Here is a 24,525-nt window from a genome sequence, read left to right as displayed (position 1 = left end):
GTCACATACTTGGACCTTTTTCAAGACGTCATATCCTCGAGTGATCCGATGGTGAACAAAAGAAGGCTAGCGATCGTAATTCTGTCTTTCCTCTGTATTATTACATCTATCGCAGTATACAGTATGAAGGGAGCACTTCCTCTGTTTAATTCTACCACGGTGCTATCTGAAGCAATGAGAGGTTCCAGCTTCACAAACAAAATAAAGTTAGAAAGAACTCACCTGGTCATCTTTAAATAACATTTATTTAAGTGGTTGATTTTTCAGAACCTAACGTCGGACCTCTTGGGAAAGGTCCGAGGTAAGGACTGAAACGTTGACCACTTAAATAAAATGTAAACACCGTTTAAAGAAGACCACGCGAGTGCTTGCGAACTTTATTTCGTATTGCTACATCTAGCCATAGTATACAGGATAATATTACATTATATTATTTCAGATTAGGACATGTTGAGATAAGGGATCAAGACCATGGCATAAAACTGCATTTGGTTTGTACCATTGTAGACATATTTATGAATCACAAATATACAAAGATAGAAAAAAAAGGCAAATTCACGGAAACATTTGATTTAAAAAAAAAAAAATGATACAGTAAGTAGGTTTTGTATACTCACTTCTGCAAGCTGGTCCACACCACTTGCTGTTCTTGCCAGTGTTACAAGTTCATTTTGCATCCTCTCCACCCACAATTTAATCCTACAATAATACAAATAAAAAGAGAAAAATAAATGTACAATCTGATCGATAAAATTGAGCTATGATAATCACAAACACAAGTACGGACTGACGTATTAGCTCTGTGTGACATATTGAACAACAAATGTACAACTGGGAAAATATGCTAGTGTTATTTAAAGAAACTGTTGCTTGCCTTTACAAAAAAAGCTCCCATTTGGAAGAAGAACTGGTGTCACAATTGAAAACTATACCTGCTTCTTAGCTGTTGCATTAATTACAGTTTAATGTGTGAATTAGGTCAAACGAACACTCCAAAATGAGCATTGGGCCGTCTTGGATTTCAAATACAAAAATGGCTGTTTTAAATTAGGCTCATGCTTGTTTTCAAGAATCACTTCAAAACCTGGTATAAAACAACTATTATTTTGTAAGAAAGTGTATTTGTGTACTATATCCATTATTACACTGAACTACACACTTCTTGATTCTTTTTTTTTGTGCATATGTGTTAAATGGCTAAAAATACAATATGTGCAAATGTTGGGTCCAAAGGTTGTGAATCTGCCATCCATTGCTAGAGAACATTTTAGTTCCATGTACTGTGGAGCTCCTATTCCTCTGAAACCAATTAGTAGCATGCACCCTTGGCAGCGAAGGGGTTTAAAGCAAACTGACAAATTACATTTTTATTTTATGTGGTATTTTTACTGAAGAAGAGAACTGAGCAATAGACATCTGTGAGCTCAAGTAACTTTGGATCTTGTAGGGATAAAACATGTGCATTAATTCCCTAAAATTATTGTCATAATGAGAATAAAAAGGGATTATTGCCCTTAGCATAAAACCACAAAGAGATCATGATACATTTTAACAAGAAGTATATAGCACACATTATGGATGCTTGATTGGAGGCATTTCAAATACATATTTTAAAGAGAATTAAAGCTATATGATTATGAAAAAAAGCATCATCCAGATTTCACCCTTAAACTTTGCTGTGGCAGCTATGAAACCGTGTTGATTTTAAATGTAGAAAAGAAGGAAACAGAAAATGTCCATAGACTACAAAGCACTATGTACTGAGCCACTATCATACATTACACTTGCATTATACTCTACACCAGGGGTTCTCAATTCCAGTCTTTACGGGTGGCATAATGATATCTTTTGACAATATTTTAATGTTTTTATGATCCATAATATTTATATTTTTATATCAAGCATATGGTTTGACTGTTTTCAGTTTTGAATTAAATTTCATTTTTTATTATGAATGTCCAGTTTCACATTTGTTTACATTTGTATATGCAGTCATTTGACTCTTGGTTCTCTTAACTTTTATTGCATGGGACTTTTTACAATTAATTCATTTTATGATCAACATATATTCGATTTTTATATATATATATATATTTTTACATCTGTTATAAAATTGAGCTTTATGTGGCCTGGGTTCCCTGATTGGACCCTTACCTCCGCTGCCGCTCGGGAGAAGGGGGGGTCGCTGTGGGGACTGCCGGAGTGGCGAGCGCATCACGGGAGCTCTGACAGGAGCTAATGATCAGGGCACTGCCATCTTGCCTTTGCGCACGCATGCACAGTATCTTGCCCTGGTGCGACGGCCATTACAATGTTCACGCATGCGCAGGGAGCATTGCAGCGGCCGTTAGAGCGCAATGTTAAGGGGGTTCCGCAGGACTACAGCCCCCAGAAGGCCACAGGGCTGGAAGTCAGGTGACCAGGCCTGGCCAATGAAGTGACAGGATTCTTCTGTGAGGCAGTTGATACATTTGGAACTCTGAGGGTTGCTGGCAGTTGGAGCAGGGACGCAGCTAGGGGAGGTTCTACAGGTGCCGGGGTCTGTGACCCTCTGCACTATGCCAGAGATCCCCTAGGCCCCGGATAGGCCCCAACTCATCCTAAGCTTGTGGCTGCTGTAGGGAAGGCCCTTCAGTTATGGATCCTGCCCCTTTAGTGGTTAGACAGCTTAGGGCCACAGTGGTTTCATTTGAACTATTGCTGCAGCAGTCTGGGACCAGACTGCCAGAGAGTGAGCGAGCATCATTGTGGAAGTCACTCCAGAGGGAGACATCCCATCCAGTGGAGGATATCATTGGATCGCGGATCCCCTGCTTCTCGTTGTTAGCACACCCGGGTGTGGACACACCTGGCAGGTACTGTTCGCCAAATGTGCACCAACACCGGTATAATAAGGCGCTGATCAAGCCTAGAGGGGTGGGCATCTTTTGGGGACACTTACTGGGTGAAGTGACCAAGGAACACCTCTGGTACTGTGGACACGGTGTGGGGATATACGGTGGTGGGACAACGCCCTGCGCGGCGTGGTATAGCTGTAAGCATTAGTATTGCTATTGCCTGTTTATAGTTTATAGTATATGTTGCCGGTTTATAGTTATTGCTCCCAGTAAATGTTATTATTGTTATTCTTATAATCTGTGGACTGTTATTAATAGTTCCTGCTCGGGGTTATCCCATCCAATTGGGATCCCGTGCAGGTGGAGGCGCTGCCACTCAGTATATTCGTTACCCCAGGCTCCCAGTAGCGGAGGCTCAGATCCCTGTGATCCGACAGGTACCGCCAGCACTAGAGGGAAAGAGGGCTACATCTATATGTTTTTGTAGGTCAACATTTTTATACATTATAAAGTTGAGTATGTTTTAGTGTTTAGAATGTATAATTAGATTGTAAGCTCTTCGGAGCAGGGACTCCTTTTCCTAAATGTTACTTTATGTCTGAAGCACTTCTTCCTATTATGCGTTATTTGTTATTTATATGATAGCCACGTATATTACTGCTGTAAAGCGCTATGTACATTAATGGCGCTATATAAAGACATACATACATAATGTTTCATTTTGTACATTGTTTAGATGCTGGCATTTATTGAGTTAACATACTCTTCTGTTTGCCATTTGCAAATGCATTCCCACAGGCAATCAATGCAATTATTGAGAGATACATTGCAGCTTGAAATTTTGTCCTCAGCTAATTGCCATTTAGGTCACCTTTAGGGTATATAAAATCATGCTGCCATATAACAACACTATCCTTTAGAAAGTCACATGTACAGTATGTGACGAAATGTGCATTGGGACAATCTTTTTGCACACTGCATACTGGATGGTAAGCTGACACACACACACACACACACACACCATCTACAATTTATGACATACTGACATACTGTTTACCTGTCACCTAGTCAACGTTTGCTTGACTCAATTTGCTGACAAAAACCATCACTGTTTTGAGGCTGGGACATATCTAACTGTTACCCATGCTGCTGGCAGGTAGCCAAGAGACACTTGGCTCCAGAGGTATTTGCTTACTTAACTCCCTATACCACGGCTGAATACGTTTGGAGTTTATTCCTTCATTTGGGACGTTTCCACGGAGTGTCTGATCCACACTTCTAGGGTCCGTCGGATTGCTCTATCTCAGCTGTTACTGTGGACGCCATCCACTTCCAGCCACGCACTGACTCATGCTGGAGGAAAGACAGCACAAATTTGGGGATTTTTCAGCTTTGGATTCCCCAGTATCGCCTGGGGAAATTCCCATAACTGTTGTCTTTATGGAGTTATACTGTACACTTATTTATATCAGAGTTTGCAACTGACATGGGTGTTTGCCTCCTGGTTCCAATATTCATTTTAAAGAGACAATTTATACAACTGTAACCAGGTCCCCCCGGCCCTGCGACCCCCCCCCCCCTCCCCTCATTACCTCCGATGCCGGGGGTCACTCGATAGACCCGCTGGCACTTCTGGAGGGTGGGGGCCATGCAGGGAGCGCTTCGGTGTTCCGGCGGCTCCCGTGCAGGGCGTCGCCATCTTGCTAGAGTTCGCGCATGCGCAGTGAGTGCTCGGGTGGCCGGACTAGTTGCGCATGCGCGAGGACAAGCACGCAAACACTAGCCTACCAGGAGAGGGCTCTAAGCAGGGACTACGAGTCCCATGAGCCTTAGGGGACCCCACGTGACGCCAGGGAACCAATAGGGCTGTAGGATCTCCCTACAGAGGAGATTTAGATACATTTTGCGCGCTGGAGACCACGCTAGGCAGTCAGGACCAGGAAGAGCTAGGGGAAGGAGGTGAGTGCAGGGGTCTATGACCCACTGTTTTAGGCCAGCAGCCCCCTAGGCCCCAGTTAGGTCCTGAGCCCCTCACAGCTTGTGGTGCTACAGGGACTGGCCCTAGGTTAGGGACCCTGCCACATTAGTATCAGTGTTAGTTAGGGACACAGCGGACGCTGCGCTCCCTGAGAAGAGGCTTGGGCTCAAGCCTACGCCCCAAAGAGACAAGGACCATCTCCAGGGTGGGATCGCCCCTGGTGGACCCTCGTGCAAGGAAGGGCAGGATCACAGACGGGATCACCAAGCGGCGGATCCTTTTCGAAGTTGCTTGCAGGCCCGAGTGCAGGAGCACTCGGCAGGTACCTTCCTAAGTGCACCAACAAATCACCATATATATATATTCTCACATAGTGGCAGCGCTGACCAAGGGACAAAGGGGTTAGACTGTAGAGACGGTGTGGGGGTACACGGTGGTGGGTGCAAGGTACCCTCCTAGTGGAGTGGATGACATTGGGACTACGGTCCATGGTGTGGAGTTGCCCCCTAGGGGGAGTCGAGTTACAAGTACGCAGTAGTGGTTACTGATAAATGTGTTACGTGTATGATTATCCTGCATATATATAAACTGGTTATATACATCTCAGTGTATGTACTTATTGCATATGTGGGTCCTGTGTAGTCAACCTTCTACATTCCTAGAACCCTACACAGGTGGAGGCGCTGCATACCAGATCGATCCGAAGGACTCACCCCACGTTCCCAACAAGCGGAGGCTCAGGCCTCTTGTGAACCTACAGGTATACGCACCACATCTGGTAACACATAGGTTCCCCCTCATACACACTATGTATCTGTGCTTGGGGTATGGGGAATACCCGTTACACAACTTTTTGGCTACTAAGAAATCTTCCTGTCTCAGCTTCATCTTGTACACAAAACTCAGAGTGGCAATGTTGTAATATTGCTCTCCACCGCTCATTCACAATTGAGGATGTACATCTTATCTCTGTTTTTAACACTGTAATTAAAGTATATATTGTGCTACTGGTATGGAGCATGTGCTTCTTTTTTGCTCATCTAAATCAGTGGTACCGCTTAGTTCCACCTGAAGCTGCTACATCTCCAGTGTTCTATATATATTTTTCCTACTTATTCACACTACATTTTGGCTTATTGGAGCTATACACATTTTCAGGTTAATTGTATATATATATATATATATATATATATATATATATATATATATATATATATGCAAATATAGCTGTATGCTCATCTGCATGTCTTAGGCAGGTCTGCAACCCCGCCTTTCCCCATTATCACCCAGCATACAGCACTTCCACTGCAGCAAGGGATTCTGGGAAATGACATGCAAATGAGCACACAGTGTCACTTTTTGCCTCAATAACCATTTTTAACATGGTTCCCTATAGGCTTAAGCTTGCTGCATGGTCACAGCTTCGAGCACAGCCAGGGTTAAGGTGCATACCCAGAAAACCACCCACAGACAGCTGTTTCGACCTTGATGGGTCTCATCAGTGTGGGGTTGATTTTACTGGGAATGCAAGAGAGGCTTATGGGATAGGCCAAACCATAATACTGAGTTAAGTTATGGTGAGTAAAAAAAGTGACAAAAACCCTCCACAGGAAAATGGGGAAAGGCGGGGTTGCAGACCTGCCTAAGACATGCAGATGAGCATACAGCTATATTTGCATATTTGCTTTCCTGTGGAGGGTTTTTGTCACTTTTTTTACTCACCATAACTTAACTCAGTATTATATATATATATATATATATGCAATATAATTTGTTTTATCTCACTGTCTACAGTATATACTTTACATTTACACTGTCACTCCACTTCATACACATTTATTATATTCAATAGTTAAGCCACATTAATTGACACTATAATATTATCATTTTAGTGGGCAGTGGAATGCTGATTATTTATTTTGTATATATTTATATACATATACACAAACATACACATACAGTACACAGCCCTCTTGTGGGTTCAAGGGCCGCACATGCTTGCCAATATAGCACGTCCACACTAAGATCTTTGGGGCAGGAATTTCCTTACCCTGAATATTTACTTTTGTGTCTGTCATTCCTATGAAGCATTAGATTTCAGAAAGTGGTGTAGCAGTTTCCTTCCTTAATATATTATTTTAAACAACCGCATTCTTCGAGTCCTACATTTAAAAGCAACTTCATTCTTGTACATTTTGTATCCTTGCAATGGTGTTTTATGACGTACTGTAACTTGTATTCATCCTTGTATGTCAAAAGCTACCAAATGTCTGGAAGGATCAACCTGGACAGCTTTATGTTCTGTGGCAAAACATTTTTTAAGCTACATTAGTTTAGATGTCAACGGTAATATTTGACTTATTTGTGCTTTACTACGGTACAGTACTGTGCAAACCAGAACTGTTCTTGGTAAAACAGAATGTTTGGTAAATTTGCTGTATGTCAAGACATTAATGAGAAATCTGTACAAAACGTCACAATTTAGGATCATGACAATCAAAAGTTTGCCGTTCACCTTTTCCCACCTTACCTACCTTTTCAATGCTTATTTTATCATTTTAAACTGTTTCATTACTTTGCAAATTTAGTCCAAAAGTCTGCCGGTGAAGATATAGGCGATTGGTGAATGGTGCTTCACAAATGAATGAATGCTCTATTGTTGATAAGTATAATATACTTAGAGTGATGTCCCAATGTCCACAATACCTGTTTCAATGATAAAAATAAACCTAGGGAGACTTTATGGAGACCTAGTGGTGCCCACCTGGCTACCACAGAATTTGGCCCCTTGGTATAGTATTACCTTCGCATAGGGTGAGCATATTGTAGAGCAGACACTGTAAAGGTAAGTATGTAATTTACATCGAAAATGTGTTTATTACACAATCAGCTGGGCAATGGTGGTGTAGGAAACACCATTGCCCAGCTGATTGTGTAATAAACACATTTTTACTGAATCTGGAGTTGCCCTAGCTATTTTTGTTCTACTGATGCGGTGTCTGTGCGCCTACTTTTCTACATATCTATACCGGTGAAGATAACATCAAATATGATGTTCTTTATATACCTACTCTTTTCAGAAGTGGTTAGTTAGGGCTTATAACTAACTTAGAAGACAAAGCAACAAAGTTATTGAGAGCTGGGCTGTGTTATAAAGCAGATTTTAGTAAACTACAGTTTAACAGACTGGCTTGGTTGGGCAGAATAGAGCGATTTGGGATGAAAATAGACCTGTTCATCGGCACCTGGCAAGAACTTTGTTCTGAGCACATGAATGCAATACTACTAGTGTCCACCAGGCTTGAGACAGGTTTAAGAGCAACTTCCAGATATATTGCAACTCGGGACTCACCACTTCCTGGTTATCCCTATTTAAAATCCATCACAAACCCACGTATTTCAGGCACAATCTGCACTCATCAGATTCGTCTTCAGATATCCGCTCTCATCATGTGGTGCAAAGGGGAGGAAAAACAGTGACCTGCTGCTCCATATAACATCAAAGAAATGTAATGTATCCCCTTCACAATCACAGACAACTTGCCAACACAAGAGTAGTATCAAAATCTTTTAGTAGATTTAATAGCAGACACAGCGACACAATGTCTCGGGTCTAACCCCTTCATCAGGCTCAATATATGATATATCTTTTCTGACGAAGGGGTTACCTCTGAGACGTTGTGCCACTGTAAGTCTGCTCTTAAAGCTACTAAAAGATTTTGATACTACGCTTGTGTTGGCTAGTTGTCTGTGAGTGTGGAGGGGATACACTGAATTTCTTCACATTTAAAGTCCAGAAAGTGTCTCAGTTCCTGGCATTGCAACTCCGTGTGTTTGGACCATGCTCCTGTACTGGTCTCCTGCACAGCTAAGCATATTGCTAAATTGTGTATGACCTCAAATCTGCTCTGAACTTTGCCTTGATTAACACCTCAAGAACCTTGCCTGCTATTTTGATTACCCTGTGTATGACCTCAGATTGCTCTGCACTTTGTTCTTTCCTTAACCCCTTAAGTTATACTGTGGCCTGCCTATGACCTCGGATTGCTTTTCTCTGCTATGATTAAACCCAAGCTTCTGTCATTCCCAGCACTCTCAGACCTGTGGCCTAGGGGTACATATGGTTTGGAGCTGAAAAAGGGGTACAAACTAGGATTAGAGGTTGTTAAAAATAAAGGAGGGGAGGGTGAAGAATGCTGAAGTGATATTCGGAAAGTGAGGAGTGGAGCTGTTGCCTTAGGCCCCACTGCCTCAGACAGCGCGCCCGCACTGCATACAGGTAGCGCGTTGAGAGGCACTTCATGCTATCTCCGGTCCATAGTGAGCTTTTTTGCGTGCGGGGGGGGGGGGGGGCGTGGCCAAAATGGGGCGAGGGGGCGCAGCCATGACGGACACCGGCCAAACGAATATATGTTTGTTTTCCCCCCTGAGCCTCATACCAGAAATCTTTGCACAAACACTTTCCTTCCCAAACAATTCAGGCATTAACACAGGGTGTTTGCAAAGGCAGTGGGTCTGCAGAGGGGCGAGTGAAACAACACACGCACCCAGACTAGTTCCTGCTCAGTGAAGTGCCTCTCTGATTGGCCGGCTCAAAATAAAAAAAAACACAACACACGGAGCTCAGCATTCAGCATTCACTCCCTCCTCCTTCCTCCTCCTCCCTCCTCCTCCCTCCTCCTACCTCCTTTGCCTCCTCCCTCCTTCGCCTCCTCCCTCCTCCGCCTCCTCCTCCCTCATGAAACTGAGCCGGCCAAAAGTAGTAAAAAAAAAAAAACAAGCCATGACACACACACAGCTCAACAGGCCGCCTCCCTCCTTCCCTGCTCCCCTCCTTACCTCCTCATTGACTCATACGCGCACCACGTGACGCGTCAACCCTTCAGAACACCACCTTCTGGTAGCAGTTGCTGGCTGACGCGTCACAGCACGTAGTGAGCCACAGAGGGAGGAGGCAGCGGGGACCAACAGATTGAGTAAGAGGCTGGTGGCGCACACGCACGCGGCCGCACGCGCCGCCGGACGCAGCGGGACCAAAGCCTTATTTCATGTGATTGGGGAAGGGGCACAAATGCCACCCCTACAGTTACAGGACACAGCCATATGAATACAACATTTCTCAAAATCAGATAAATACTGAAGGATTTCACATGTAAGTACATTACAGTTTGTGAATCAGGAAGAGAAAGACACAAACATTTTTGACAGCTACTGTACGCAAGTGGGCCTGGATATTTAAGTCTGGTCATAAAAAATGAAGACTGTTCAAGATTTAACTTCTGCGATTCTGAATCCACAGTTTTCACAAACAAAATCAGATATAACTGGATATAGATTTGTTGAAGGCTACAAGGATTTGTATTCGTTTATGTATTGTTTGTGTTTTTCATCTTATTCTCTCCCATTTGTGTTATATATTTAGCACACAACAGGTACTACATGTAAACCTTTCTCTGCTATAAAAAATAAATACAAAAGGACGTACCCCAGGATCACGTCCACTTGCTGGTTGATAGTCGAATGTTCCTTGTGGAGCACACCTAGGATACCTGTGAGATATGCTATTAGCTAGATTAGCAGCTGCACATGTGTGAGCAGCTGAGAAGTAGGACGTGACAGTAATACTACCCATCAGCTGGTTTAGCTCACACAGCTACAGCTGTGGTTGGGGGTCCTAGTCCTGTTGGGTCTGACAACATTACACAATCATTAGGTTGTTACCTTAGGCTTATTACCAACTTTATATAGTTGGTATGGTAATCCTTTCAGGAAGTGTGAGATGGAACTAATTTAAATATTCTTTTGCATAGCATATCTCCCAACCAGGTACCTCCAGGTCTGCTCCTTTTTCAGCACAGGCATGTTTCCCTAATTTGGAGGAACATTTGAGGGGATATATACCACTGGTGACACTTATTAAATTAGAAAGGTAGATGTCTGTCTCGCTCTCTCGCTCTCTGTAAAACGGATTCTTAAAAATCCATCTGGATCGTATGCAATGACGAATTTGAATGAATCCACACGAATTTGTAAGTATGCAATCCGCATGGGGATTTTAGTGTGCAGGGCGGATTTTGTTAAAATGATCCGTGGAATGGATTTTGACAGTTTCACCCATCCCTATTCCTGGTCCCAGGGAACTAAACAAAGGTAGATTGGGGAGGGATGTGTTGCTGGCTATAGTCGGTCCAGGTGGTGAGGGACGGAGAGCCTGGTGAAGAAACAAGGCCTGGAACAATTGTCCCAGATATTCCTCCCTGTTGGAGGCCCCGATAGCTGGGTGTAGTATTTAGTTGAAAGACACACGTCACGGAAGACCAGGACTTTTTAACGAGATCAAGCACCAGACAGGACACAGAGATCAAATAAACTTATATTTAGTCTGACCGGAGCCAGCAGACAACACAATATCACCAACAGAGCTATACACACTCCAAAAGGGGATGCAGGGGGGATCCTACCAGTCCTAGATGCCCGGCGCCACCGAAATTGCTTACCCGGTGCAGCTTTCACTCCTATGGGGGATTGGAAACTCCAGGTAGCGCTGGATGCAAGTCGCAAGAGAACAACTTTAAATCTGCCACTCGTAATACCAGGCAGCCTCTATTTCAGGCATCTCTGGCACCATCAGAGTACATCACTTAGTCTATCAACACACTAGCCTCAGCAAGATCTATGGAACCGAGATACTGTAATTTGCACCTTTTCTAGGTTTCCCGCCTCCATAAGAAATCATGAAAAAGGGGGCAGCAATCAATCACAGTTTAGATGCTGTGTGTTGGTCCATGCACAGCACGAGGGCTTGTCTGTGTCGGCCAATCCGGGCTGGGGGTGTGCCAGGGAGGCTGAGGTAAGGAGGGTGGGCATTACAAACCAGCCAATGAGAACAGCACCTATTGTCACGGGAGACTCCTGTGGCGGGTAGGATCTCGGTGGCCGGAACAGCAGAAGCGTAGTAGGGGTCACAATCAGAGGTCCGAGGCAGGCGGCAGATAGCGTAGTCGGGTGACAAGCAGGGGTCCGAGGCAGGCGGCAGATAGCGTAGTCAGGTAGCAAGCAGAGGTCGGCAACGAGGAGACTGGAACAGGACAGGGGAGCAGGAACAGGTCTGGGAGCAGGGACTGAGACCGGGGGGAGCAGGGACTGAGACCAGGGAACAAACAGGGACAAGCCAGATTACCAGTAAGGGCCTTTACTATGAACAGAATCAAATACAGGACTGGTACAGGTACAGGTACAGATCCGGATCAGAGACAGAAGCATGTGCATAGGAGTCTGACTCAAAACAAAGGCAGGGGAACAAACAGGAAGCAGAACTATAAGACAGAGAGAGGAGCAACAAGAAGACAGACAGACAGAGGAACCCAGAGCAAACAGAAAGCAGCAGCACACCCGGTGGACAACGAAAGAACTATGGCTAGGCAGGAGGTCTAGGAGATCCTGACACCTACCTGCCCAAGTTCTCAATGCTGACTTGAAATCTCTTGATGAGATGGGCACCTCTCTGTCTGGGCAGACAATGGCTCCCAGATGAGGCCAGCCCATCCCCACTCTCCTTTGTCCTCAACCCCCTCGTGAAACCAGCTAAACCCGGATCTCTGGGCGTGTAGGCTAGGTAAGTGTATTACCAGTCTAGCATGCCCATGGAACAAAGAAACTCAGTTACAGAATTACAAATACATTTCACAGAAAATAAAGGTTTACATATATACATTCACCTAAAATATTTGGTCAAATGAGTCACAATAGGGTGTACATACAGGACCACCCTGTAAATTCATCCAGGCGATAGGCAATGGCTGGGCTTCACCTTTATTATAAGAGCCTCATTGGCAATAGCGTCACAACCCATACAGTTTCTCAGTGCCGAAACAGAAAACTGCATACAAAATTACATCAATAGAAGGACATCTTCCACCACTGACTCCTCTCTCCTTCCTAATCCACCAGCATTGCTTTCCAAAGTCATAACACTTTCCTTCCCAACAGTCTTATTTCTCTCTCACAACGATACCCCAATTATTTGTTGCATTCTCACAAATCGTTGGATTTTCACTTTTAAATGGAATTCCTGCCAAGAGATATTTCCCACAAAAGGTCTTATAGGCCTCATTCACTAAACCTTTGTATCAATAATACAAAGTAATAGTATTGTGGTTTGATCTCTAATGCAGGTTAGGGAATCATACTTAATACATTTAGCCTACCTCTGCTATTTAATAAGGTTTTAAACTTCTACTACGTCTACATAAAAACACAGCACGAGAGTGTATTTTGTCTATGTTAAAAACGTGTACATTATATTCTTGTATGTTATGACTTTACACAGCCACATTTGTCATTGATTACATTGCAGCCTAAATTATACCAAAAAGTCCAGTCTTTATATTTCTGTAGTATATTTTATGAAAACAATACACTTTTTAGTTGCTTTCTTCCACCCACATCTCACACGAATATCCTTCATGCATAAGGATCTCAGAGGCACAGAGAAGCAAAGTAAAAAACTCCTGGATGAAGAAAAAACATGAGCTATGTCTTGAACAGCAAATCCTACTCACAGCCATCTTTGGTCATTCTTTAGTGTTTGATATTCACTGAGTCTTTACAATGTAATATGAATAAATTATAGCTATAACACTAACAATAATGTTCTTTGTAGCCTGTGAGGCTTCACTACTAATATACTGCAACTGTCAGAAGCACAACTATAATGAGGAAAATACTGTAACACTATTTCTAAAAAGGGCTTGTGGGATTTAATAGTAAACCAATGCTGTGATTTAACATTTCAGATTTTTATTTTCCCTTTCTGGAAAAAGGAGTAAGACACCTAATATATCCTGTTTCCCAAAGCACTTATTTACCGACTTACTGTACATTCAACTAATTATGACCATTTATTTTGTACATTTTGTTGTTGACTATGGACAGATTTGGAACTGAACAAGAATAAATGTCTCTTTAGGGCATTATTAAATGAAAAGGCCTTGAGCAGCGCTAGAGTGCCCCATTGATACAGTACTGTATGTCAAGGGTGGCTGACGCCAGTAATCAAGGGCCAACAACAGGTCAGGTTTTAAGGATATCCCTTGTTCAGCACACGTGACTCAATCAGTGGCTCGGTCATTGATAGAGCCACCTCTGCTGAAGCAGGGATATCCTTAAAACTTGACCTGTTGGTGGCCATTGAGGACGGGAGTTGGCCATTCCTGCAGTATAGCGTCTTTTTTTTAACCCAAATTGAAAAACAAAGTATTGGTCCCTCACTGTGTGATGGATTGCATTACTACAGTTTACTCCTCTGACCAACCAGATACAAAGAACTCAATTTAGTGAGATGCATACTGTAAACAGATTAAATTAGTGTATGATGTATGTGCCTTTTGTTTCTGATATTTTATTGTATATGGGTGCTATTTGGGGTGTAGATTGAAGCCTGTTTTGGGGGGTAAATAATAATAAAAAAACTTCCAGCTCCATAACTGGGGCAAAAACGCATGCAAACAGTATTGCCCCAGAGTTATCAAAGTTAAGTCCTCATCACTTTGTACGGGATTATTACCTGTGGTATATTTAGTTTTAACGTTAGGCAACTCTAATGAACAGGTCATCTTAACATGATGTAATTTACCTACAGTACATATGCTTCCTGTTTGATTAGGTATTGTGATACAATCACTGTTTCTAGGGGCTGGAACAGTGTAGTAAGTGTGCTTTCCAGTCTACAGAGAGTTAATCTCTATAGAAGATAGCAGCAGCTGCAAACTAATTGAGCAGGCTGGACTCCTGATTGCACATGGAGTTTTAAAAGTCAGGAAGTGACTACACAGAGAGAGACTACTTTCCCAAGAGAAAGGGCGAGAGAGAGAAAGTGCTCCCCAGCAAAGAGGCTGGCACAGTCCCCTAGACACGCTGGACGGTGGTCGCAGAGCCTGCTTGTACTGCCTGGGTTTAAATCCCAGGGAAGAAGAATGAAGGACGCAGGACCGTGCTGAAGCAGGGATGTCCAGTACTTAACATTGGACTTACAGAGAGGAGGGGTTCTCGGAACTCTCGCAGGGTCCAGAGGGAATTACCTGGAGCCCCAAATCGACACAAGACAAACATCTGACTAAACCTGTTTCTCAGTCGCGCTACTGGCGTACTGCTGACATCATCACCCGATGCGTGTTTCGTTCCGTACTCGGAACTTCTCCGGGGGTGGGCGGGTTATTGCTATCGGCGGTTATTTAACTCCACCGTCGTCATGGTTACCTACAAACACTGCTGCCAGCAGGAGAATTTTGGCGCGAAGGAGCCAGCCAATAGAAAGGTATGTCAACAACGAAACTGACAGACCACGTGCTCTAAAAAACAGAGGTATTCTAAAGATCAATACTTACAACTCTTTCATTTGAATCAACAACTCAAGTATACCAATTTTAGATGCTTTAAGGAAGTATGTAATAATATACTAATACCCTGAGGATTCAGATGAGAACAGCTGAATCTTTAGATACAATGTTGTAGGAAATACTGTATAAGTGATAGGTGTAGGCATTTTTATTGCTGGCAGTGATATTTGTCTAACCTCTATAATAAAGGCTACATTGAAGACACTATCGGCAACACTAGGCATCTATCTACAATTTTCATAGCTGTACTCTTAGTGCAAACATACGTAGGGACTATACTCCCCTTTGGGCTGCACTAAGCAGGATTTATATTCATATAGGACCTAGTTCAGTGTACTAACTCAGGATTAAAGGCTATATGCTTTATATGCGAAAAATTATCTCTTTTCACTTATGGTGCAAAACACACAGGCGCTTACTTTTGATGTTTTAAAACTAGTTAGTGTTTTCTGAAAAATATTAAAATGCATTTATTTTCAATATTAGTGAAGGTGCATGCATCACTAAGGACTTTTTTTTTTCTCTTGTGTTGCTTATGGTTGCTGTAGCCACCACAATATGATCAGTAATTTTTTTTTTTTTTTTTTTAATGCATTGCATTGCAGAAGAGGAGCGGCTCAGTGAGTAAAGACATTGACTGACACTGAGTTTGAAGCAGAGGAACCTGGCTCAATTCCTGGTGTCGGCTCCTTGTGACCTTGGGCAAGTCACTTTATCTTCCTGTGCCTCAGGCACCAAAAACATAGATTGTAAGCTCCATGGGGCAGGGACCTGTGCCGGCAAAATGTCTCTGTAAAGCACTATGTAAAACTAGCAGCGCAAGAACATGCTATTATTATTATTATTATTGCAGACAGTATTATCCAATCCTACAACATGTCTTTATTTTGCTGCTTTAACACTCTTCTCTGGTGAGTATGTGTGCAGTATTATGCTACTCTGCTCTAGTCCCTTACTGGGGTTTGCTACAGCAAAGCTATAAATAGTCAAGAATGTGGCACTGGTGGGGAATAGTGAAATGCATTTTAACATTCCAGCAACTACGAGCTAGGGTCAGCTTTATATGGCTTTTGAAAATGCGTTCCTTCACTTTTTGGATTATGGGAATAAGACCAACACCTAACAAAATTATTCAATAAAGAGAAGTTACTTAAAATACAGTACACAGTCTATTAATAATTTTTTCAGTGAGAAGTATCTTAGGTCTAGTACTTGAAATTCAGAGTCTGCACCACTTTTTTATAGTTGTGAACTACAACACTAAAGAAGAAAAATAAAATCAGCGACGAAAAACAAACTTTTTTTCTGTGTCGCATAAATTGTGACAGACTCATCACTCCCAGCACGGGTTGATGCGACGGAGGGAATGCAGGATGTGTTTATGCGGCGGCAACATGGGCGCAAGAACATAGCGAGAAAAGGAATCGCTGCTTTCACTTGGGACTGAGAGCCAATACACAGTGCGTATAAGGCAAGCAAGGGCTTGTGGGAGAGGCAATACGAACACCGATACAGTGGCAATCACTTTTAGTCCCAGTAGAGACTGCACCTTTAAATGGACCAATAGCAGGGAGATGTTTAAAAGGGGTGGTTGATTGATTTTTATTAAAAAAAATAGTTTGTAAACATGGTAATCTAAAACAGAGGTGCTCAACTCCAGTCCTCGAGACCCCTCCCCCCCACCGCCAACAGGTCAGGTTTTAAAGATATCCCAGCTTCAGCACAGGTGGTTCCGAGGCTCAGTCAGAAATTGAGCCACCTGTGATGAAGTAGGGATATCCTGAAAATAAATGGCAGAAATAATTTTGACAGTAGGATAAACTAAAACCTTTTAAATGTACCTTGAAAGGCATTCTTTGGGTGATCTGTGGAATACCAAGGGGTGCGGCCAAGATGACGGCCCAAAGGTTTGGGTAAAGTATACTCAATGTGAAATATCATGGGTCTGACAGCAATTCATGACAATTAGCGATTAATCTTTATAATCGTTGCGATTACACAAATCAAATGATACGACCAATGACAGGATGCTTTATTATAATCTCTAATAGCTGTAGCTGTAGTAGAAGTTAGGGCATCATGTTTCATATCCAGGTGCGCCTATTATGTGCACAGATGCAACAGTGAAAATGACACGTGTCTTATTGAAACAAAGTTATGAAGTCTTTTATATATTGAGGCAAAGTTTAAAGGTCAAACGTTTTTTGTTTTTTTATTTTCCAGTCGTACGCCGGTCATGGAGCTGATTGATGCAAAGTGGTGGGTTGAGAATACATGGGGGGGGGGGGGGTGAGGGGGGTTATGCTGCTTGCCAGGACAGGGTTCTAGAATATAAACCCTGGATTTGATTAATGAAATCAGAATTTACCAGGTGTGTTTTGGGATCAGACGCGTAAATTCTCATCTTTCATACTCCATAAATCTCTCTGGGAAGAACCTGTTACAAGTGGTAACGTATAGGGATTTCTGCTTATTTTATCCTTATTATTGTAAGAAACTGTTCGCATTTTTTATACTGTGTATAAAAAATTTTATACTGTGTTTTATACTGTGTAACCCAGTGATTTAGAGTGGCGCTTTAACACAGTGCAGGTGGTCTAAAAAAATTATAAATATAAGTGGTGAAACTGAAAAAACTCTCAACCTTCCAGGGAATATACACTGATTCCCTCACAAAACGTATGGATCCAGGGGGAGGGAAGGGAGCAGGATCGTCAGGAACACCCAGAAAGAAACATATAAATACAGATCATGGTGTGGTATGAAAATACATATGAGTCAGAAATCCGGAAATGCTTGGCTCTTATGAATAACCTACTTACAAGATGTAAGATTTAAACCAGCGTTTGTATAGGTAAAGATGAATATACTGGCTCTTCTATTTGGGATCGCAGACTGCAGCAGACTGGTAGTTTAAACGGTATGCCTGCTGAGACCTTCACTTTCACAGTACAGCAATCGCATTCATTCAGAGAAGAGAGGAAAACATAGGGTTTCACCAGGTAACACCAATTTTATCGTAGTAGCATAAAACATATGTACTCACAATATATAATGTGAACACAGTCACATAAAGGTATCTTTTAGGGCAGCGGCGGCTTGGCAGATGGAAAAAACAAAAAGGTCCTCCACTCCACTCAGACTTCCCTCCGCGAGGGTGCCCCCTCGTCCGGTGCCGATGGATGGCGTCTGTCGTCACTTCCTGGCCTGGTGGTGACGACTTCCGGTACGGGCGGGAAGATCGGAGGGTTGGAGGGCTCGCCTAACCGTAGCTGCACCTCTGGGGTAGGAGCAGGTTGACAGACTGCTTCCTTCCTTGAATCGGCTCAACGCGTTTCACTGCATCCGCAGCTTCCTCAGGAGCAATGATTGTGTCCCATAATGGGTGTTACTTAAATAGCATCTTCAATTAGGACACTAATTGAAAAAACACTTGATTACATTACGCACAGATTCTCCCACATGGGTACACAATACTGTGGTCCAAAAATTACGGCGCATATAAATACACATATTAATTTTATTCACTCTCATATGAGAGGTTCTAAAAGGTAAAATATAAATTAAAACATATTATAAAAACTTAAAATCATCATTAAAACTCGGATAGTTGATAATTATTAGAGAAGGTCCATACATAGAGGGAAAGAGAGAGAACATAGATTAGCAAAGTAAATGCAGTGTATATAAATCAGATAACAGCATATATATATATAAAATTAATAAAATTTCAATTAAATTAGATTATTTACATATATCAAGATAATTAAAGTGCAAGTGCAATATTTAGAGGAAAGGTGCAATCTCAAAATCCACATTAAGACCGTTAGGTGTCAGTGTATTTAGTTTATGTACCCAGTACATCTCCCTTCTACTTAAGTCTAGATTTCTATCCCTTCCTCTCCAATGTTGTACTACATGCTCAATTGCAGTGAATTTTAATCCTGCTGTATTGGAGTTGTGGAATATAGAAAAATGCTTAGAGACATTATGGGACTGGATACTTCTTCTGATATTGCTCAGGTGTTCTAAGATGCGTATCTTAATTGCTCTTGTGGTTTTACCCACATATTGTAGCCCACATGGGCATTCGAGGAGGTAAATAATGTAATTTGAAGTACAATTCATATATTGTTTTATTTTGTATTCTTCATTTTTATTGTTACTCATGAATTTCTTTTTTTCTTGGTTTTTGTGTCCGCAGGCTTTGCAAGAACTACAACCATAGAAACCCTCCAATTTTTGGAGCCATCCATCTTTCTTTGTTTCCAATTTTTTTAAAGCACTTGGAGCTATCATTCCCTTCAGGTTTTTTGCTTTTTTGAAGATAACCTTGGGGTGCTGTGGCATATTGTCTTTCAGGATAGGGTCATTTAATAAAACATGCCAGTGTTTATTAATAATTTTCTTGATATTGTTTGACTCTTTATTAAAAGAAGTTAAAAATGCTGTGTCGAAATTTATATTAGGAGTTTTGTCTTTATTTTTAGGTACTATTAAGTCCTGTCTATTTAGACAGTTAGCCTTGTCAAATGCTGCGTCCAGGAGGTCTGTCTTATAGTGTTTCTCAACAAAGCGTTCTTTTAGAATGTTACACTGATCGTTAAATACTACTGTATCAGTGCAATTACGACGCATCCTTCTGAACTGATTATATGGGACATTGTCCATCCATAAATTCTGGTGACAGCTTGTACGTAAGATGTAATTATTACTGTCCACTTCCTTAAAATAGGACTTAGTTTTTAACGTACCATTCTCTATATAGATAGTGAGATCTAAATAGTTAAGGGTGGTTTTACTTGTAACAGAGGTGAATTGTAGATTGTAATTATTTATGTTTATACTTGACAAAAAAGAGTCCAAATTCTCCTGGGTGCCTCCCCAAATTAAAATGACATCATCGATGTAGCGCCGCCATAGGACAAGGTCCGCCCCCAGGACGCCACCGGGCCATATGTGATGCTCCTCCCAGAGTCCCATGAAGAGATTGGCGTAACTGGGAGCAAACCTCGTTCCCATGGCGGTACCACATCTCTGAATGTAAAAATTGTTATCAAACCAAAAATAATTTTTATCAAGTATAAAACATATACTGTCAAGAATGAATTGGACTTGTTGATCACTCATATCTTGATCTTGTTTGAGAAAGAAGTTTACTGCTTCACATCCTAGGTTTTTCTCTATAGACGTGTACAGAGATGCGACATCTATAGTAGCCATAATGAACTTATCATTCCAAGTGATACTCTCTAATAAATGTAACACATCTGTGGTATCTTTCAGATATGATTTAAGATTTTTAACATGGTTTTGTAGGAAGGTATCAATATAAGCCGACAAATTTGATGTCAATGAATTAATACCGGAAATGATCGGTCTTCCGGGAGGTTGTTGCATACATTTGTGGACTTTAGGCAATATATAAAATATCGGTAATTGGGGATACTCATTGAACAAGAATTTATACTCATTTTCATTGAGTATACCCAATTCCTTACCCCTGTCTAGAAGTGTTTTTAGGTCGTTTGTAAAGGTAATAGTTGGATTATGTTTTAGAATTTCATAGGTCTTTTTGTCTCCTAAGAGGCGGTTGGCTTCCTTTAGGTAGTCATCTCTATTTTGGATCACTACCCCTCCTCCTTTGTCAGCCTGTTTAATAACTATATTGGTGTTATACTGTGTAATCATCTTTTTCTGTGAAACTGTTTGTATATTACATCTAAACTTTAAGAAATGACTGTGGGCTCTGATTGAACTGTTGTAGAGAGTAATTTACATTTTCGGAAACATTTTGCTACAACAGGTTTTGGTGTGTGTTAATTGCATATATTTCTTAAACAGGGACCATAGACTGCAAATTAATACTTTATATTTCTTTGGTGGTGGAAGCGAGTTAAGATATATATTGTGACGGAGGATTGAGGGTAAATATTACTCATTTGAGGTACCTTGTGTAGGTAAAAGGGGAGTCATTTAGTTAGCTGTGCGTATTAGCCCTCGTCACATGTCACGTGCTCACAGGTGTACCGTTTGAGACAAAATGTGACGGAATGAGGAAAGATATTCATTTGAAGGACCTTGCGTGGTAAAGAATGTATCAGCTGTATAGCTGTGTGTATTAACCTTTGTCACATGTAGAAGTCCCATACTCACAGATGTGGCGTTCATGACATACAGATGCAGCCACCAGTATTAGAACTCTTACCTGGGAAATTCTGGGGCAGTCTCACAGTAAATGCCTCAACATTTCTGTTAGATTCTTAATGACCTATCGGATTAACACAGCAGGGGTCCCTTCAGTCCCATTCAGTTTGAATGGGACTGCAGGGACCCCCACTGTGTTATTCCGATGAGCCATTAAGAATCTCACAGAAATGTTGAGGCATTTACTGTGAGACTGCCCCAGAATCCCCCAGAATTTCCCAGGCAAGTGTTCTAATACTCGTGGCTGTATCTGTAGTGATTGCACCATTAAGCTCTCACGAGCAGAGCCCTCACTACCTTGTGTATCTATGTGTGATTGGTATGTCATTCTGTTTATGTAATTTATATAATTCTGTTCACGATCGTTCCACTATATGGAAAATAATGCCACTATAACAAATAATACGTTTAAACTGAAAATCAGTAGACTTTAAGCGTTGTCTTACATTTTGGATATCTTGAAATTGGTTACTCTTTCATGTGTTTAAATGTATTTTTGTTTGATTTTGTTCATGGCTGCACCATTAAAGTTAAAATAAACAGACTGCTTTTGCTCTCTAAATGTTACAACTCTCCCTATGCCTACAACAACCACCAAGAAACACATTGCAAATGTAGGAACAAGAAAACGCAGTAACAGTGTAATTTGTGTTGCAACAACAAAAATAAGGAATAGTATAGCAGTGTTAAATATTACTATATACTTAGAAACTCCTGACCTAACCATTATCACTAAAAAAGGTTATATCACAGGCCTCAATCTCAGACCTTCACTTGAGGTTCTATTTGTACCTCTACTGCCAAACACACACAAAAATAGGACAATGTACTGTACTAGCATAACATAAGCTTCTGTATTAGTCCTAAATAAGGGTCATTTAGTATGAGGCAAAGTAGGTGACAGGTTAAATGTTTGTAGATGGTCTCCTTTCAATCAGATTTGGAAACTGCATTTGTATATTGATAATTAGTATTATTAATCGACTGCATTTAAAAAGAAAGAATAGCAATCAATGGGGGTTTTCAGCCAGAGTGTGATCAACCGCTTAGGGTTATATTGAATTACCGCCATAGTGTTTATGTACTAAAATAACCCCAGAAATAAAATGTTCAACAATCATTTATAAATATCTAATGAGTGTTGACAAAGTCAAATGGTAAACATTGCGCTCATTACCCAAAATTATACCCTAGTCTTATTTATATGCTCACAATTACAAAGACCTTTAAGGGCTTTTCCTGGCTCTAAAGAAGTGGTTACATTACGACATCTCCATCACAACCACTTCTTTGCCTGAGACACAACCAGAGGCAAAGTTAAAACTGCCTCATCTGATCACAATCCTTCATTGCAGTGTGTACTGTAAGTGAAAAGCACTTATGAAAAAAACATTGTGATCAAGCATTAAGATAAATTACTAAGTTCATAGAAGTGTTTATACATTCTAACTGATACTGCCATATTTCTTTAGCACTGTATCACTTATAGCCATGGGTACATGTTGCCACTGTGTGTTATTATCAGGATTTCCAAGCCATGGTTTACGTAGCAGTATATAGCCATTAGGCAGGATTGGGTACCCTGCAGCTGAGTAATAAGTTTTATCCTTAGGCCGCGCTTATATTCCCACGCCGACAACGCCACGTCAAAATGTATTGCATCCATCGCATGTGCTTATAGTAGGAGCGGCACGACGGCTTGGTCACGATCGCTGGAAGTCAATTCTATTTGTTTTATTCAGCGACCGCAGTGTGACGTCAGCGTCAGCGTCGCCGTCGCCGGGACTATAAGCGCGGCCTAACAGGGGCAGTACCTCGTTCAGCACATTATCTTTTACATTTGATGGTTGATTCATATTTTTATTTCGATCGTATTTGCATTGCAAACAGACAATAAATAATTATTATAGCATAAACGATACATGTAGGATTTCTTCTTTTGCTTAGGACACTTTTGGCCCAGAGTTATGTGGATGCAGCAAAAGTGCTCTCATGATCCTGGACATTTTTTTTTACACAGAAGGTGTTGGATAAAATATAGTTACATTAGTACTGTATGTCTCCAAGAGAGAAAACTATACAAATTGCACAATGAAGAAATGTGATCAGGATGAAAAAAGCTAAATGCAACGTTTGCTAATGCAAATGAATATTTCTTCACCAGCTACAAGACATGGCTTGTGTCAAACTTTGTGGCATGTATTCAACCTTCTAATACTTTTAGGCAAGAGTTGCCAAGGGACAAGGACCAGAATAAGTACAGAAAACTGCTGGCTGTGACACTTCAATGAGGTCAGTGAGACCACAAATGCCAACCGTGAGAGAGCCGGACTTCAAGAAAGTGAGTAATGAGTAACACAAGACATCTTCTTAAATGTTCACATAGTTATTACAGATACATGCTCCCCCCCTCCCCAAAATCACTTTCGCTTATCTAAAAAATGTGTACTCCATGATAAGAATCCGCTCACTCTCAGACTCTTTCGTACTGTAACTGCTGTATAATCACATTTTACATGATGTTAGATTGTCAGAGATGGGCAATTTTGTTTTGCCGGATTTGGATCCGCCTCGGATCGGCCGTTCCTTTGGTCGTCGGAGTACCACGAATCAGTCTCGAAAACGGCGATTCGCCTTTTCCGGATTTTTCTTTTCTATCATTGACGATCCAATCAGTGGATTCTGCAAATCAGTCAGAGGTTTCTTAAAAGTCCATCAACAGATCGCATCCAATGGCGGTTTTTGATTCATCTGCACGGATTGAACTGGAACAATCCGTCGACTGATTTTTACACCGCGGAACGCATTTTGAATGGAAAGCTCGGGAAATTCCCAAAAACAGATGGACAGTTTCGGCCATCTCTAATCGTCAGTTCAAGCTGCCGTTTTTAATTTAATATATGCATCAATAAAATCTGCACACTGACACATGATTAGCTAAGTTGCTGATTGATCCGTTCTGTAATCGATCGCTTTGCTCACGGTAATTTAATTCAGTTATTGCTGGACTACATTACCCAGAATGCAAAGTTCTGTGTGGAAGACCATGTGACCAGGCCAATTCCTAGATACAATTGGTGCACTGCTAGAGAGAGGGCAGGGCTCA

General features: G+C 41.5%; 1 protein-coding gene across 8 annotated transcripts in view; it reads right to left on the bottom strand.

Annotated features, from left to right (window-relative positions):
- CACNA2D1 (calcium voltage-gated channel auxiliary subunit alpha2delta 1) overlaps positions 1 to 24,525 on the bottom strand; it is a 717,165-nt gene that overhangs the window by 614,256 nt on the left and 78,384 nt on the right. For all 8 annotated transcript variants that reach the window (XM_075599579.1, XM_075599575.1, XM_075599572.1 and 5 more), the window contains exon 2: positions 618 to 699. In XM_075599579.1, coding sequence (XP_075455694.1) covers positions 618 to 699 — 82 coding nt within the window. The remainder of the gene's footprint in view (positions 1 to 617; positions 700 to 24,525) is intronic.

This window comes from Ascaphus truei, chromosome 5 (genome assembly GCF_040206685.1).
Source record: "Ascaphus truei isolate aAscTru1 chromosome 5, aAscTru1.hap1, whole genome shotgun sequence".
Lineage (NCBI taxonomy): Eukaryota > Metazoa > Chordata > Amphibia > Anura > Ascaphidae > Ascaphus > Ascaphus truei.
The sequence above is the reverse complement of the archived record's forward strand: the minus strand, read 5'-3'. Positions and strand labels throughout refer to the sequence as shown.